The sequence below is a fragment of the Nicotiana tabacum genome, chromosome 14, assembly GCF_000715075.1.
Source record: "Nicotiana tabacum cultivar K326 chromosome 14, ASM71507v2, whole genome shotgun sequence".
Taxonomy (NCBI): domain Eukaryota; kingdom Viridiplantae; phylum Streptophyta; class Magnoliopsida; order Solanales; family Solanaceae; genus Nicotiana; species Nicotiana tabacum.
The window spans coordinates 7,857,114-7,875,447 of NC_134093.1; the positions used below are offsets into that span (position 1 = coordinate 7,857,114).

The 18,334-nt window shown below is 37.0% G+C and overlaps 1 protein-coding gene across 8 annotated transcripts; it reads right to left on the bottom strand.

Annotated features, from left to right (window-relative positions):
- Positions 1-587: 587 nt before the first annotated feature.
- LOC107784044 (uncharacterized) lies at positions 588-16,852 on the bottom strand. 8 transcript variants are annotated; one of them, XR_012698514.1, is made up of 13 exons: positions 16,694-16,850; positions 16,502-16,604; positions 15,194-15,257; positions 14,917-15,018; positions 14,753-14,817; positions 13,012-13,110; positions 12,599-12,678; positions 12,301-12,517; positions 11,662-11,717; positions 5,789-5,910; positions 3,531-3,714; positions 2,412-2,568; positions 588-773 (listed from the first exon to the last, which is right to left on the bottom strand). XR_012698514.1 is itself a non-coding variant. In XM_075229271.1 (13 exons), the coding sequence occupies exons 1-12, from the start codon at positions 16,713-16,715 to the stop codon at positions 2,461-2,463; spliced, it is 1,209 nt and encodes a 402-aa protein (XP_075085372.1). In that variant the 5' UTR covers positions 16,716-16,852; the 3' UTR covers positions 588-773; positions 2,412-2,460. The 8 variants fall into 8 exon arrangements, 6 of the variants coding, with proteins under 6 accessions (XP_075085372.1, XP_075085368.1, XP_075085373.1 ...); XM_075229271.1 differs by having other exon boundaries at positions 5,789-5,914; positions 16,711-16,852; XM_075229267.1 differs by having other exon boundaries at positions 5,789-5,914.
- Between the last annotated feature and the right edge of the window lie 1,482 nt (positions 16,853-18,334).

Sequence of the window (18,334 nt, forward strand, 5' to 3'; positions counted from 1 at the left end):
GATCTACGAGATCAATTTTTGTCAATATAATCGAATGATTCTATCCGAGGAATCCCAAAATATAAAGATATGGTGCTTGTAATTTTGTTTTTTTCTTCCTTGTTGAATATGCCTTGAGCTTTATGCTCAATGAGTAATGATCAGTTTCAAATACCATTCTTTTTTGTGTGAAAAATATTCAAGATCGATGTCTCGATTTAAATAAAAAAATTATGCATAATTTGTCTCTACCTCAATTGTAATGAGTAAATAAATGTCGAGAGAAAGTCTTAGCCTTTAAGATGCATCGCGAAGAGAGATACTTCCTATAGACGTGAGTAATATTTTATATTACAGTCAAAACCTCTCTATAACAGCCTCGTTTATTTCGAATATTTTTGGATGTTATAGCGAAATGTTGTTATAGAGAACATATATTATAACATAGCATGAAAATTAGTTCCGGAAAAGCTTGGCTTTTATAGTGAAGTGTTATATAAGGATGTTGTTATAGAGATGTCTGACTGTATATGGAGATAAACGAGCATACGATTTTGTGAGATGAGATTGGAAGCTCATTACACATTGAACATACAGCTTGGCATATCAATTCACATAATACCTGAATTTTCTTAATCAATTTCATAGAACATAGGTACAAATTTCATGGATTTACTAAGGACTTCTCTTCAAAATGAAGGGTCCAGTTGCAGCATATCTCAGTTTTTCACTTGCAAAATGTCTAGTTGAAAGAACTGTTGAGTTAGCATCCCATTTGAAGAGCACACATTTACCTGCAACAAACATGCATAATCCATCTTCATGTACATTCCAATAACAAAATACATCAGGAGTGTGACAAATGTTAGTATTATTCAAGTTAAACAACTCGAAAAACCCATGTTTCTCCCCTCCTCTCCAGGAATAATGCTCAAAATGAATTCAGCTTCATGATCTGGTGTCATTATGATTTCGCCGCGAGTCTCAATTCCATGTATATAACATCTTGCCGATGCTGTACTTGGAGTTTCATTTTTCACAATAACATCGATCGGGTAATGAACGGGGATCTGTGAATTAACTGATGAAAATGCTAAGAAACTAAGTAAGCAGAAGTAAAGTACTAAGTAGTGTGATGAGGAAGGCATGATGTTTTTGTTTCTTGTTATGCTTGGTTTTCTTGTTATTGTTGGTCCAATTTATAGTGAGTATTGTGTGTTCATATGGTTTTGGATAAACTTCTTCATTAATGATTACAGAGATAACAACTTCTTATTGAAACTGTTTTACCAGTCCTACCAAGAAGTCTTACCAACTTGGAGATTTTCTGTTGACTAGTTTCAATTAAAATTTACTTTTAGCATGAGCTTAGTAACTTTTGCCCCTTGTTGGAAAGTAGGAAAATTATGCTAAAAGAAGGGGAAACTGGTAGAAATTTGCATATCTTGTTCAGTTTAACAAAGCATAAAAGGAAGGTAATTAGTGTTCCTAATTGACAAAATTCCATATTTTAGTGACACAAATGCATATTGTTGGAACACAAAGTAAATACCTGTAAGATTTCAACTAATAGTAAAACAACAAAGCACTACATATGAACACATAAGCCGAAAAGAATGCATATTAATTGTTTGCAAATGAAGTTGCATCATCTTTGTGGAGTTCATTTCTCATTACAGGGTAGTCGAAATTTTCATATATTATACTCTTTTAGGCTTAAAACATTTAATCTACTGTAAATGAGACACAACAATATCAGGCAAGCCCATTTAATCTTGGCATTAGAGCTAAAAATTTACCTCTTCTTAGTTTTCTTGAAGAGGAAAACCAAAATACTTCTTTGAACCTGTTAAAGTACCGATGCACTAACATAATTTTTAAATAAATTAGATTCACTTTTCGTGGAAACAGCCTCTTGCAGAAATGCAGGGTAAGGTTCCGTACAATAGACTCTTGTCCCTGCGCATAGCGGAAGCTTAGTGCACCGGTTTGCCCTTTTTAAATTAGATTCACTTTTCTCTTTTGATAAGGTTAAATTAGATTCCCAGAAATATGTCTGGGAAGAACAGTAGAGGTGGAACTATGACAGAAACGTAGACTCAGCTATATACCTTGATATGATTAAAAATCCTGTTATACATCCATAATGATACTAAGCTCACACAAATAATCATTTGCATTAGAGTTAAGGTTTACATCCAAGTGATACTTTAACACATTTATGAGAAACCTACATCAGCATTATACTAACTCTCCACTTCTGTTCAAATATCTGAAAAATTCAGTGAGATAAATTAGGACATACTAATTCAAATGTTTTTTTATAGAAACCACCTCCATAGCTGGAAAATTTACAGAGTGATTCGGAGAACTTAGCAGCTGGCGTCAGTACTATTGAATGTAAACAGTATTATGACATTGTTAAATCTTACCAAAATGAGTACAGACAGAGCAGGGAAGAAGTCATCTTCTGGAATATTTTCAGTTTGAAGTTACTGCACTCATTTGCTGCATAAGTATCTCTTCAACTCTATCCGCGAAGACTGAGATAGTCTGTCGTGAATTTGTATCAAACGAGTTTGCCACTTCCTAAAGACGTTAAATGAAGCAAAGATCAGAAGGCCAAAAAACTTGAATCGTACCAAATCTGTCAAATAGTTTTCTAACTTTATGGTTGTACTAGACTCATAACATCATAGAGACAATAGGCCAGCCTTCCCTTTCTTTCCACAAGAAAAACAACATTAGCATGAAATTTTGCATTCATATAAACCCATTCTAACCTTTTTCCTATCAATTGGAAAATGCTATGCGGACCATTTGAATACTTTAACCTATTATGCAGGAAATACCTAATATCAGAAAATTTGGAATTTAGTGAGCTAGCTAGGTCCCAACCAGCACTATGTATTATCGGCACTGCACAATTATGTTAACTAAAATGACCTTCCATGTGAACAATCTGAATTAAATTCCCTTTTTTATGGCGTGCTAGGTCCCAATCAGAATTACATAGCATCACTACTGCACAATCATTCAACTGAAATGACCTTTCATGTGAGAACTCAGAAATTAATTTTTTTTTTTGTTTGATTGCATGCTTAACAAGTTTACTGGAAATCAGTGTTGTTAGAGGCACTTGATAAGGAAAGAAAGACTTCTCATTCTTTCAAACTAATAGTTAATAAACTAGCTCAACACAGACGTTGGAGTCAAACATGACAAGAGCTACATGTCCATATACATCAAAGGTCAAGTGTGAAACCGATCTTCCCTTCAAAGCTGTCGCTTCATGGTGCACATTACCTCATTGTTTCCACCTTTTTTAATTCTTAGAGAGCACTGAGAATTTGTAGTCATATTTTTCATTTCCCTTTAACCCTTACAGACCATACAAATTCAGGTTAAATTACCATTCACGATGTAAATGTTACATCTATTTTTGGTTAACAGTCCAAACCCAATAGGACTTTCAATAGTCAACACAAAACTTTCCAGCACTGATTTGAAACAGCTATAGTCTACAACAGCCCTACCAATGAACAACTTACCGCAACCTTGCAAAGGAGGGTCAAAGGTATTTCTTTTGAGGAGTGACTTGAGCTCTTCAGAGATATCAGCGTTAAACCAGAGCTGGTTAGTGGCCAACCTTGAGGTGGCTTTATGAAAGCATCGATTCCACCAACCATATGGGCTACTATCATCTCCTCTCTATCCACGTATTCAAATGAATGCCTGTTTGATTTGAGTAGATATAAGTACATAATCTAAAAGAGATCAAATAAACGTGACATCAGACACCAAGAGAAAAAACACTCAACGCCACTATAAGATATATTTGTGGGGGTTTAATGAACGGCTTTTGTTAACTAGACAATATACGAACATCCAACATTTTAAATCTATTACCGGTGGCGTATCTACACTCCACATAGTGAACCAACTTCTATATAGTAGTATATATAATTTCTGGGAACAAACGCAATTGGGAACCATTGTCAAGAATGTGGTGCAATGGTTATGAATCGGCAACTTCAGTGGAGCACTGGTTATGTTGGCAGTATGTTTAATTTGCTTTCAGGAGTAGGATCGATCTACTATACAGAACTTGTTCATTTTTAGTTTTATTTTCGTTTCTTTCAGTTCTTTCAAGTAATTCTTTTTCTAATCACTAACTATTTCTTCCCGACCCCTGTCCCAGGAACTATATGTTTGGTAGTGGTGCACCGATCGTTTAGAAATCCCAGATCCACCACAGTCTATTACCTGTCAGCAAACACAATCTGTCTTAGAAAGATCTCTAACACATGGGAAAACTACTCAAGATGTCATGTTAAGTGGTATGACCAAGTCTTCTGACCAAATATCTCCGCACAGTGTAAATTCTTCATTTAATAGACCATTTATCAACTGAAATTTTGCTCCCCTTTTCCCCTGTGTTCTGTGATGGTTCTCTGTGGGCCACTTCTTCATGGCAGCAACCCGGGTATAATTCTGCTTCCTTGTTCATTTTGTATTTGATCTGTTCCTTTCCACATGAACTTCGAAATTTATTGGCAATGTTCTACATCCCCCATCTTGAAATATTTCTGAGTAATGATCACCAATCTCCTGCTCTCTTGAGTCGGCTTGACGTGTGCATACCCATTGTATCTGTTAAAGTTATTGAAGTTTCGTATGTATAAATTTTATAGCTTTTCTCCACCTTCTGAAAAAATCTCCGGTCCCTTCTAAAATCAGGACTAGGATTTTACATATTCAGTCCACCCTTATTCAATTTATGAAGCTTCTCTTCCTTTCATCACATTCATACAATTTAGCACATCTTCTTCTACTCCATTAATTTCAAAGCATTCCGCAGCGATAGGAAGAATGACTTCCTTAACATGATATCAATGTAAATATAGACTTTGATCACCTTTCCATAGCAGCAGAGTAGGCTTATGTTACTCATTGATCTAATCTATTACTCACATTAAGATTCTGATCAATGATTTCTCGGAGAATATCGTGTATAAACTGAATCTCTCTCTCTCTCTCTCTCTCTCTCTCTCTCTCTCTCTCTCTCTCTCTCTCTCTCTCTCTCTCTCTCTCTCTCTCACACACACACACACACACAACACGAATAGAGGAAGACAAGAATATTTAACAGCCAAAGATATAAGAAAATAATTAAGAAAAGTTGTACTCCATCTACCACTTCAGATTCCATTACATAGTTAAGTCACAGTTATGAACTCCACTTTGAACTCTTAAACAGGTTTCATATTTATCCCAATAGCTCACTTACTAAACCACCCATTCAACACAATATTTCAGCGCTGCTCCAAAGCCATAAACCCCTCAAAGAGATGCACATGATAAAAATCCATCCCTTGCTTCTTCTCAGATCTCTCACATACCAGCATAACTCACACCTTTTTTAGTAGAGCAGAATTTTCCAACTAGTCTTGAGATTTAATTCTGTGACTTACTTGAATTGAGTTGTTTTAGTGTGTTATTAACAAGTTGCATCTTGTGCTGCTTATCTTAAGACTTGTAATTCCTAAGATAGGCCCCATGCCACACTCCTTAATTTTGTCCTTCGGAAGCAACGAAAACCCGTTTGATATGTAATAAAAGCATGGAAAACGAGACGTAGCTCTCCCTCTGTAGCATACAAGCAGTGCATCCTAAGGTACAAATAAATCATCTGTTGGAGGGCGTTTGAGTGCTAAAATCCTGATTAACACAATTGGGTGGGGGGGAGACGACTCTGCAGAAAGATCTAACTCAAATTGCATGCATAAAGAATAAAATAAGGACTAACCTTGCATTATTTGAGCTCTTCACCAGAAATTGCCTTAATGTGCAAAGAACAATTCGATCTTGCACCCTTCTAACAAACCACTCCAAAAAACATCTATCTTCAAGAACTGCCACAGAATAAGCCTGTCTGGAAGCAGTGGCACTGTGTGAGTTTTCATAGTAGCAAGATTAATATCGAATAAACCACAGATAGATCAGGCGCTAACTTAAAAGAGTTTTTGGTCCATCTACCTTTCAGGAATTGGAACTTCTCATTCAGTCTTTACTTAGGCCAAGATAAAACTCTTCATATCTAGAGAGCTTCGTAACTTATACTTCTAAAATACTTTTTGCAACAGAGGACAAGTAACTTGTTAATTTACAGCATGTATATAGTGTAGTATTGTCCCACATCGGTAGAGGAGTAGTATGTCCTTGTATAGTATAGCTATAAATAAGGACCTCTTGTGTAGTATTATTCATTCATTCAATATATCAATAACATATTTTCTCCCGTGCCTTCTCACATGGTATCAGAGCAATTGTGAGAGACTTATCGCTGTGCATAAATTCCAGCGATTCCGGGAAAGAGAAATCAGTATTTTTTAAGGTTGTTTTCTATCTGCTTCATTTCTGTCAGTGTTGTGCAAAATCCAACACTACCACAAGAGTCGTCACTGTCCGGCGACCAAACCCCAGTGAACAACTCCGGCAGAAGCAGCCTCACGCGCCTCCACGCGCCACCAGAAGCTCACGCGCGTGAGCTCACGCGCCGGCGCGTACGACCACTTCCGGCCATTTTTTGAAAATCTTCCTTCAGAACAGTTGGGTCGCCTGGTAATTCCGATCCTACCCCTACTGTTTTCATTTCATTCCGACAACTTTGAGTTTTTTCCGGTAGCTACAGTACTATTCCGACAGCTACAGTAGATTCCGGCAGCTACAGTTTTCAGTATTCTGTTTCTGTGTTTCCATACACTGTTTCAGTGGATTACAGTTGATTCTTTCTCCTATTTGGTAATAATTTGCAACAATGTCTTTGGGATTTGATGCTTTTGGGTCTAGAAACATGAGTTCTGGAAATTCTAGTGCTATTATTACCTCGGAACCTTTAATGGGAGGTTCAAACTGCTTAGCTTGGGCTTCATCTGTCGAGTTATGGTGTAGAGGTCAAGGTGTTCAAGATCATCTAATCAAACAGTCTAGCGATGGAGATGAAAAGGCAATAGCACTTTGGGCAAAAATCGATGCTCAGCTATGTAGCATCTTGTGGCGATCTATTGATTCCAAGTTGATGCCCTTGTTTCGTCCATTCCAGACATGTTATTTGGTTTGGGCAAAGGCACGCACCTTATACACTAATGACATATCTCGCTTCTATGATGTGATATCACGGATGACAAACTTAAAGAAGCAGGAATTGGATATGTCTACTTACTTGGGTCAAGTACAGGCAGTCATGGAGGAATTTGAGAAGTTGATGCCAGTTTCGGCTAGTGTGGAAAAACAACAAGAGCAGCGACAGAAGATGTTTCTCGTTCTTACCCTCGCTGGACTTCCTAATGATCTTGATTCAGTACGCGACCAGATTTTGGCTAGTCCGTCTGTCCCGACAGTTGATGAATTATTCTCTCGATTACTTCGCCTTGCTGCAGCACCAAGTCCACCAGTGAGCTCATCACAGATACTTGATTCCTCTGTTCTTGCATCCCAGACAATGGATGTTCGGGCATCTCAAACTATGGAGCATAGACGAGGAGGAGGTCGTTTTGGAAGATCTAGACCCAAGTGTTCTTATTGTCACAAACTTGGACACACTCGTGAAATGTGTTATTCCTTACATGGTCGTCCACCCAAAAATGCTTACATTGCTCAGACCGAGACTCCAGGTAACCAAGGATTTTCTTTATCTAAAGAAGAATATAATGAGCTCCTTCAGTATCGAGCAAGTAAGCAGACATCTCCACAAGTAGCCTCAGTTGCTCAGACTGATACTTCTGTTTCTGGTAATTCTTTTGCTTGTGTTTCCCAATCTAGCACTCTTGGCCCATGGGTCATGGACTCCGGCGCTTCTGATCACATCTCTGGTAATATATCACTTTTGTCAAATATTGTATATTCACAGTCTCTTCCCACTGTTACTTTAGCCAATGGATGTCAAACTAAGGCAAAAGGAGTTGGACAAGCTAATCCCTTGTCTTCTATCACCCTAGATTCCGTTCTTTATGTCCCTGGCTGTCCTTTTAGTCTTGCATCTGTTAGTCGTTTGACTCGTGCCCTCCATTGTGGTATATACTTTATTGACGATTCTTTTATTATGCAGGACCGCAGTACGGGACAGACAATTGGTACAGGACGTGAATCAGAAGGCCTTTACTACCTTAACTCACTCAGTCCTTCCACAACATGTCTAGTTACAGATCCTCCAGATCTAATCCACAGACGTTTAGGACATCCGAGTTTATCCAAACTTCAGAAGATGGTGCCTAGTTTATCTAGTTTGTCTACATTAGATTGTGAGTCGTGTCAACTTGGGAAACATACCCGAACCTCCTTTTCGCGTAGTGTTGAGAGTCATGCAGAGTCTGTCTTCTCCTTAGTTCTTTCTGATATATGGGGTCCAAGTAGAGTCAGTTCATCTTTGGGATTTCGTTACTTTGTCAGTTTCATTGATGATTATTCAAGATGTACTTGGCTTTTCTTAATGAAAGATCGTTCTGAGTTATTTTCTATATTCCAGAGTTTCTGTGCTGAAATCAAAAACCAATTTGGTGTTTCTATTCGCATTTTTCGCAGTGATAATGCCTTAGAATATTTATCTTCTCAATTTCAGCAATTTATGACTTCTCAGGGAATTATTCATCAGAAATCTTGTCCTTATACCCCTCAGCAAAATGGGGTTGCTGAGAGAAAGAATAGGCACCTTATTGAGACTGCTCGCACACTTCTAATTGAATCTCGTGTTCCGTTGCGTTTTTGGGGCGATGCAGTTCTCACAGCTTGTTATTTGATTAATCGGATGCCTTCATCTCCCATCAAGAATCAGATTCCGCATTCAGTATTGTTTCCCCAGTCATTCTTATACTCTCTTCCACCTCGTGTTTTTGGGAGCACGTGTTTTGTTCATAATTTAGCCCCTGGGAAAGATAAGTTAGCTCCCCGTGCTCTCAAGTGTGTCTTCCTTGGTTATTCTCGTGTTCAGAAGGGATATCGTTGTTATTCTCCAGATCTTCGTAGGTACCTTATGTCAGCTGACGTCACATTTTTTGAGTCTAAACCTTTCTTTACCTCTGCTGACCACCATGATATATCTGAGGTCTTACCTATACCGACCTTTGAGGAGTTTACTATAGCTCCTCCTCCACTTTCGACCACAGAGTTTTCATCCATACCAACCGTTGAGGAGTCTAGGGTTGTTCCCCCTAGTTCCCCGGCCACAGGAACACCACTCTTGACTCATCATCGTCGTTTGCGTCCTCCATCAGGCCCAACTGGTTCTCGTCCTGCACCTGACCCTGCTCCTGCTGCGGACCCTGCTCCTAGTACATCGATTGCACTTCGGAAAGGTATAAGGACCACACTTAACCCTAATCCTCATTATGTCGGTTTGAGCTATCATCGTCTGTCATCTCCCCATTATGCTTTTATATCTTCTTTGTCCTCAGTTTCCATCCCTAAGTCTACAGGTGAAGCGTTGTCTCATCCAGGATGGCGCCAGGCTATGAATGACGAGATGTCTACTTTACATACAAGTGGTATTTGGGATCTTGTTCCTCTTCCCTCAGGTAAATCTACTGTTGGTTGTCGTTGGGTTTATGCAGTCAAAGTTGGTCCCGATGGACAGATTGATCGACTTAAGGCCCGTCTTGTTGCCAAAGGATATACTCAGATATTTGGGCTCGATTACAGTGATACCTTCTCTCCCGTGGCTAAAGTGGCTTCAGTCCGCCTTTTTCTATCCATGGCTGCGGTTCGTCATTGGCCCCTCTATCAGCTGGACATTAAAAATGCCTTTCTTCACGGTGATCTTGAGGATGAGGTTTATATGGAGCAACCACCTGGTTTTGTTGCTCAGGGGAGTCTCGTGGCCTTGTATGTCGCTTGCGTCGGTCACTTTATGGTCTAAAGCAGTCTCCTCGAGCCTGGTTTGGTAAGTTCAGCACGGTTATCCAGGAGTTTGGCATGATTCGTAGTGAAGCTGATCACTCTGTGTTTTATCGGCACTCTGCTTCAAGTCTCTGTATTTATCTGGTAGTCTATGTTGATGATATTGTTATTACTGGCAATGATCAGGATGGTATTACCAACCTGAAACAGCATCTCTTCCAGCACTTCCAAACTAAGGATCTAGGCAGATTGAAGTACTTTCTGGGTATTGAGGTTGCCCAGTCTAGCTCAGGTATTGTTATTTCTCAAAGAAAATATGCTTTAGACATTCTTGAGGAGACGGGAATGATAGGTTGCAGACCTGTTGACACTCCGATGGATCCAAATTCTAAACTTATGCCAGGACAGGGGGAGCCGCTTAGCGATCCTGCAAGCTATAGGCAGCTGGTTGGAAAATTAAATTATCTCACATTGACTAGACCCGACATTTTCTATCCTGTGAGTGTGGTAAGTCAGTTTATGAATTCTCCCTGTGATAGTCATTGGGATGCAGTTGTCCGCATTATTCGATATATAAAATCGGCTCCAGGCAAAGGGTTACTCTTTGAGGATCAAGGTCATGAGCAGATCATTGGATACTCAGATGCTGATTGGGCAGGATCACCTTCTGATAGACGTTCTACGTCTGGATATTGTGTTTTAGTAGGAGGAAATTTGGTGTCCTGGAAGAGCAAGAAACAGAATGTAGTTGCTCGGTCTAGTGCAGAAGCAGAATATCGAGCAATGGCTATGGCAACATGTGAGCTAGTCTGGACCAAACAATTGCTCAAGGAGTTGAAATTTGGTGAAATCAGTCGGATGGAACTTGTGTGCGATAATCAAGCTGCCCTTCATATTGCATCAAATCGGGTGTTCCATGAGAGAACTAAACACATTGAGATTGATTGTCACTTCGTCAGAGAAAAGATACTTTCAGGAGAGATTGCTACAAAGTTTGTGAGGTCAAATGATCAACTTGCAGATATCTTCACCAAGTCTCTCACTGGTCCTCGTATTAGTTATATATGTAACAAGCTCGGTACATATGATTTGTATGCACTGGCTTGAGGGGGAGTGTTAATTTACAGCATGTATATAGTGTAGTATTGTCCCACATCGGTAGAGGAGTAGTATGTCCTTGTATAGTATAGCTATAAATAAGGACCTCTTGTGTAGTATTATTCATTCATTCAATATATCAATAACATATTTTCTCCCGTGCCTTCTCACATAACTTAAGGATTTGTTGTTAAACATATGAGTGCAAATTAACCAAAACTTGGACAATGATGTCAGACTATTCTAATCCATTGAAAGAAAGAGCTCGCCACTAGCCAAAACAATGTAAATGAGCATCTTGCCCTAAACATTTATCACCTAAAATATCTATTGTATGGAACTCATTGAGCATGCACACTTTAACATAGTGAAACTTGCAAAATCTATCTGTACTCATGCTGAGCTGCTGAGTTCATAGTTGCAGCGAACAGGAAATAACCCTCAAAAGTTACATGGGGCCTCACGTACATATTCCAAGATCATGTTACAAATTACTTCCAAAATAAAAAGAGAATATAAATTACTCTGCAAAAATCAACTAAAACTTCGCATCAAATTTTACTTTAAATACTAAAGGATAAATTTTTATGCTCAGGCATCAAACAAATGAATATTTCAGTGTTTTTATATAAATTTACACATGCCAAAAAAGACCACTAGAGTGTAAGAGAAATATGAAAGGAAACACACCTGAAGGATTTTGCAGCATCAGTTATTTCACTTATATATACATCATTCGGGAAAATCTGAAGAGCATCACCAAAAAGTAGATTAAGGTTACAATAGATCAGAAATGGCAGCTTTATATCTTAATGACCAGTAAAAACTACATAAATGGACAGTTCAACAAAGAGAGAAAATCAAAGCAGCTTGCAGGTAAAGCAATGAGACAGTCAGTTAAGCACTCAAATATACTGGATAACACGAAATGATAGATTTTTCAATTTCTGCATATGGCTTGTTGTATCTCAATTAACATACTCTTCGTAAGCACAAAACCAATTGTCTTAGCCTAATTTGTTTCAATACTTCAACACCAGCCATATTAAACCTTTGACTGTTTGCTACAGAATGTCCGTTGCCAATGTATCAAAAAGCGGCCACATATTTTAATTTGTGGCAGTTATGGAGAAGGTTAATAAATCTACTTTGAGCTAACATCCTGTCATGATAGGTTAAGTGTAGTTTAGATTTTTTTTCTGTGACATGCTAGCATTTCATGCTTATAAAGTTATGCCACTATGTACTCTTTTGAAATATCATCTCGTCAGTAGAAAGAAAATTGAGTTATTCGTAATTTTTATGGCACAAACTGCTGATAAACTATACCTCGGCATGTTTTAGCTCCTTGGTTCCGTCCATCAGTTCAATTAACAACTCATGATTCTTCTCTGGTGTTTCAACAACATCAACTATATTTTGGTTGTGCAACAAGCTTTCTAAGTTTGGGATAGAAGTTATCAAAGATAATCGGATGCAGTTCCCCTCAAATTCAACTATCTTAAGACCAGAACATGCATCTTCAAACTCCTCCATAGCCTCAAACCTGATTATATTGTAAAATTAAATGCACCAAAATTAGATAAGAGAGCACAGAGAACTATGCAAAGTTTATTTTGGAAAATACCTGTTGAACGTACTCTCGAGATCTTGCAATGACTTCAAATTCATTTTGCTCTTCTCAAGCTGATTGCCTAATTCTAAGATCTACATATAGAAGGAGTAAAACGATGAACAAAAGGGGTATCCTTCAGTTTTCTTTTAAAGAAATAATGGAGCAACAGCAAATATGCTTTGGCAGTTCGCCAGTAGAAAGGTTGTTATACAATGTGATAACTGAGACCGCCAATAGATTAAAAAATTATTGATGCATCAGCAACTTCTTTTTTTATACAAGTAATATTAATGTATCAACAACTGACAGCAAGATAACTGTTTTTTCTCAATAAGAACGTGCTCAAATTGTAAGGCCGAAACTGCATTTAGATAATGATATCTAGCTAATCTAAGTTGTCTTGAAATACTGAAAGATGCAAGAACCTTAAAGTTATATTCCGCAGATGTATTTGACAAGTTTCCATTATCTTCTCTAGTTGTCGAACAAGCAAAATTTGCCAGTACTCTTCCTTGTTCAAGTTCCTAATATATAAAACATAGAATACATTAAGTCTAACAATAACGAGCATTTGAGCAAAGTTAGGAGAACTAAGAAACAGAGGAAGCATGATAAAATTGACACATTAGACTTGACAAGTAAAAGAGAAAAAGATAGAAAAAGGGCAAGAAATTGTTCACCAAGCAAGAAAAACTCATATTCTGATAAAACTGAAACTTTCTCTAAGGCAGTTTGATCAAAATTAACTGCTTCAGCAGTATAGCAAAAGTATCCATGCAAATCTTCCACTTAAAAGATTCCACAATTGACAACTTACCATTATTTTTCAAATGGAAAGAGCACACAGTAGAATTATGTAATGATTGCAACTGGAAAGAAGTGAGACACCATAAAGCTAATGAATTATCCCTTCCAGACCCCATAAAGAAGATGCAAGTTCCAATTATGCATCATTAGCTGTTGGTCAAATTTTAAGTCTCTTGCCACAATATTCTTCACATAGAACTTGAAACTGCAGAGTCGACTCACTACCAAACAGAAGGCAAACACAAACTTTCTTTTTCACTCATTTTCTTAAGAACAAACACAACGTTTGAACTTATTTCCAGCTAAAATAAGAGATATTAAACAAAAGTCAATGGGCAGTAAAAACTAAGAATTTAGAAGTCCCTGCTTCTTAACGTTTGTTCCATTTTACACTCATCACTATTAATCATGCCGAGAAAATTGATCCCAAAGCATAAAACAGCCTATCTTCCACAACACCTCCCTGTGTTTTCAGACTTCTCTCATTATTCATAGAATTTACAAGAAGCTAGTGAGGAAAATAATTTATTCATTTCTAAGTATCCCCAAACTCTCGCATTTTGTTGGTATTAGGTTTTTATGACTACATGTCGTTTCTTTCATTTCAGTCATCTTACTATCTTGTTGTTATTTATGCTGCTTTTACATAGCTTTTTGGTGTTGTCCCTTCTTGTTTTTCTTTTCATTAATGCAGTGCTTATACTTTCTTGAGCCGAGGGTCTATTGGAAAGAGTACCTCTATCTCCACAAGGCAGGGGTAAGGTATGCGTATACACTACCTTTCCAAGACCCCACTATGGGATTATACTGGGTATGTTGTTGGTGGTGGTGTAAGTATCACCAAACTTCTACATGTCTTTTCTTATCAATGAAACAACCAAATTTATCCACCATGTCACCAAATAAGAGCATGATGATCCCACTTCGTATCTTCATGGAAGCAGCATCATGAAAACTCTGCGCTTGTGTGCTCCCTATAAATGGAAGATACGGTAAACGTGTAACAGAAATGAAGTCCATTACCGCCAAACAAGCTTGAAAAGTTATCAAAAACTTATGCACTACCATAAATAATTGCAACTTCAATAGAGAATAAGATCACACGGAAGAGTTAGAAATTATTACAGTTTACATTCTTCCACCCACCTGCAGTTTATTTGGTATTTCACCTTTAACACTTTAGTTCAGTAGCTACACGAACAAGACAGACAGATACCATAAAACTATAGCATGTCCAGTTTCCTAAGGAACCAACAAGTAGACGTGTCAACTAAACCTGCAAGCAATCCCACTCAAGCCCTCCCTAATCAACAAATTCAGTTTATATACAAGTAGAATCAGGGGATAATAGTAACAAACCTGTGATTCAATGAGCTCCAAAGAACAACTTAGGCCTTCAATCCCGTTCACCAATTTGCTATAACCTACAGAAAGAGTAAACATATCAAAATCAGAGCTCAAGCAATGTCTTATTAGTCCCACATAAATCTGAATTTTCCAAAACCACCAGGAATTCTCAGCACCTTCAACATATTCCCTTGAAAGCCCCTCAATTTCATCTGCTATTTTTGCATTCTTAGCCTCCTCTGTGCTTAGCTCATTCTTCAAATATTCCCAAAATTCATCTGAAGTTGCACAAACGAGGTTTAAATGGAAGATAAAGCTCCCTCCAAAGATATGTGTGTGTGCGTGTGTGTTATAGTAAGCTCCTTCCAAACATATATGTGTACGTGTGTATGTAAGTGTGTGTAATACATCGATACACACACACACACATGGAGCAAAAAAAAAGATATAAACCTATATCCTGATTAGACGAGAAGCTGATCTCTGAAGCATCATACAATATTTGTTCCACTTTGCTCTGCAAAATCATACACAGTGAACAAACACAACATTGACAGAAAAATATAGCGAACATTTCAAGCCGTAAAAGAAAAAATCAAATTAAAAAAGAAGAACCTCTCTTGGTCCCAATTTATTCATTCATTGTGGCTTATCGAGAGTCAATTTGATCATTTTCAGATCTTCCGTGTTTGGTACGGTTAGAAATGTATCGTTTGATGAGATCATTTTTCATTGTTTGGTTATCTTAAATAGTGAAAAATGCTTTCTCAATGAAAATAATTTCCACGTAAGTGGAAGATGGCTTCTTTAGCTTATGACAAAAGTCATTTTCCTTTCCAAATAACCCAACTCTTCCATGTTACTTGTTTCAATAGCTCTTAGACATTGTTTTCAACCTCTAGTACTAAAAAATATATCCAATAACACTGGAAAATAATCCAGAACATTTTCCTCAACCAAACGCACAACTGAAAACAGTTATTTATTTTCCTTAAGCTATATACACTGACAGTGTAAAGGAATATTTAGACCACCAGTATAGTATAACCTATTGTAAGAGGTTAATTACCTTTTATGCTAGTTTAACAATCAATAATTGTTAACAGAATAACCTGCAATGTCCTTTTAATTGACCTGTATAAATATTTTTTACACTGTCAGTGTAGAGAACTTTAGCTATGTAGGGTGTGCTTGGTATGGAGGAAAATATTTTCCAAAAAATATTTTTAAATTTTCTCATATTTGATTGGTCAAAATATTTTCTCTAGGAAAACAACTTCCTTAAAAGTCAGGAAAATAACTTCCCTAGTGAGAGCAGGTAAAACAAGTTCTATAAGTGGCATTCCATGTTGATTGTCTCCTTCCCCCCCCCCCCCAAAAAAAAAAAACTCCCCCGGCCCACCCCCCAACCCATGACCCCCACACCTGACCACACTCAAGAACCCCAAGTCCCTAGTGTTTACCTAGATTATATAAATGCTCTTGGCATAATATTTTCTTCTCACTTACCAAACACCAGAAAATAAGTAAGAAACCACTTTACACATTTTCTTCATACCAAACACACCCTTAGAAACTACAATAACTGCAAATTCTAATATCAAAATGATAAACGAGTATGCACAAATGTTAATACAATACACTCATTTTTAACTAAAATTTGAATTTCTACAAACTATCCATAAAGCAGTAAGAAATAAAAAGAAAGTGCTACAAAGTTCGAGAATCTTCCAAAATTCTCTTATTTTCTTTTACATTTACCTTAAATTGAAGTGTAGAATCTTCCAGTAATTTCTTCAATTCTAAATCGCATGACTCTGGATCTTCAAAACTTCTTTGAATATCTCTAAGCTCTTGAATATTCCTATTATAACCATAATATTCAAAAAAAAACAGAAATAGGCAAAAATAAGTTACTGTAGCTTGAAATTGAGAAAATAACAAATAATGAACCTGCGAAGAGAATCAACATCATTGTGACTTGTATTTTCCATTTTTTTCGTCTCGAATTTGTAGCTGTCACTGATTCTTTGCTCTCTCTCTTTTTTCTGCTGTAATTCAAACTCCCGCCATTGTTATACGGGTTTTGTGGTTGTGTTGATACGGAGGAAGAAGAAAAACAGAAAATATGGATCAGTAAGTTAGGCCCATTTATAAGCCCACGATATTTGGGCCCAACATGCACTCCATACAAAGAAGAAGAAAAGACAAGTTACACGTTTGGTTGGTCGGTCAAAATTAATTACATTCGCTAGCCAAATATTTAAAAAAAATATGTATAAGATATGTATATTATACGTTAATATACAAAAAATATATATTTCGTCGGCTAATTTTTTTGGAGCAGTAGTTTTCCCACGAAGAAGTGACATCAAGTAGCTTTGAGCACTCCAATAGTAGCAATGTACTCCCTCCGGTCCACAATTAAAAAAAAATTGATGTTTTCACACAGATTAAGAAATTTACCTTTTAACATTAATTAGCAATAAAATTGACCATATTAACATTTACTATCTCTTCACATAAATACTCATAACACATACTCCAATACTATTTGCTCCAAGGACAATGTAGGAAAAAAATAATTAATTCATTCTTGAAATATGAAAAAATCAGATATTTTAGACCCAAAAAAAAATATCAAACAATCATTTATTATGGACCGAAAGGAATAGTTTTTAAAAATTATTTAAGTTTAGTGCGAAATAAGAGGACATGTGGGACTAATTTCAAGGCACTGTGTCTTTGGCTGAGTAAAAAGTCACTAATAAACTTCTAGTTCAAACCAATAAAACTAATAAAACAAGTATTTATAGCTCTTATTTGCCTTAATTATGTAAGAAATTGAAGTTTTTTTTTTACCTTGTTTTGTTAGTAAAATAATTATATGTTGTATTTTATAGCAGCCATTTTCTTTTAGCTAGCTCTTATTCATTGTTTATTATACAAATGGGTCATATATACATGGAGGTTGACTTTAATACCATTAACAACTTTCCTGTCACGGCCCAAAATCTCACCACAGGCGTCGTGATGGCACCTAATCTCTAAGACTAGGTAAGCCGATTTAGATTACCTTTTTATGCCCTTTTTTTTTTTAAATTAAATAAGTAATTAAAAATAACAGCGGAAACAAGTATGAATACACAACCTCCCGAGACTGGTAGTACTGAGTCATGAACTCTAACTGAATACATGGAATGATCAGGAGGACCGAATATACAATAATGTTTGATTAAAAATTAACAGTACAATGAAATGAAAAGACTCCAAGGGACTGCGACGACCAAGCAGCTCTACCTTGAATCCTTACGGTCCCGCTTTAACTCTACTCAAGTCTGATATCTCCAATACCTAGCTCTGCACAAAAATGTACAGAAGTGTAGTATGAGTACACCACAGTCGGTACCCAGTAAGTATCAAGACTAACCTTAGTGGAGTAGAGACGAGGTACAATCAAGACACTCACTAGTCTAATAACATGTGCAATATAATATACAAAATACTAGAAAACATATAGCAATAAGGGTAGGATAAAACAATCAATGGTATGCGCAGCAAGACAACAAGAATACCATAAATATCACTCAATAA

Coding starts and splice junctions, on each gene's coding strand:
- LOC107784044 (XM_075229267.1), bottom strand. CDS start 16,734: ATGGAAAATACAAGTCACAATGATGTTGATTCTCTTCGCAG. Junction 16,605..16,693: donor GATGTTGATTCTCTTCGCAG/GTTCATTATTTG, acceptor TGGTTATAATAG/GAATATTCAAGAGCTTAGAG. Junction 12,518..12,598: donor CTCGAGAGTACGTTCAACAG/GTATTTTCCAAA, acceptor CAATATAATCAG/GTTTGAGGCTATGGAGGAGT.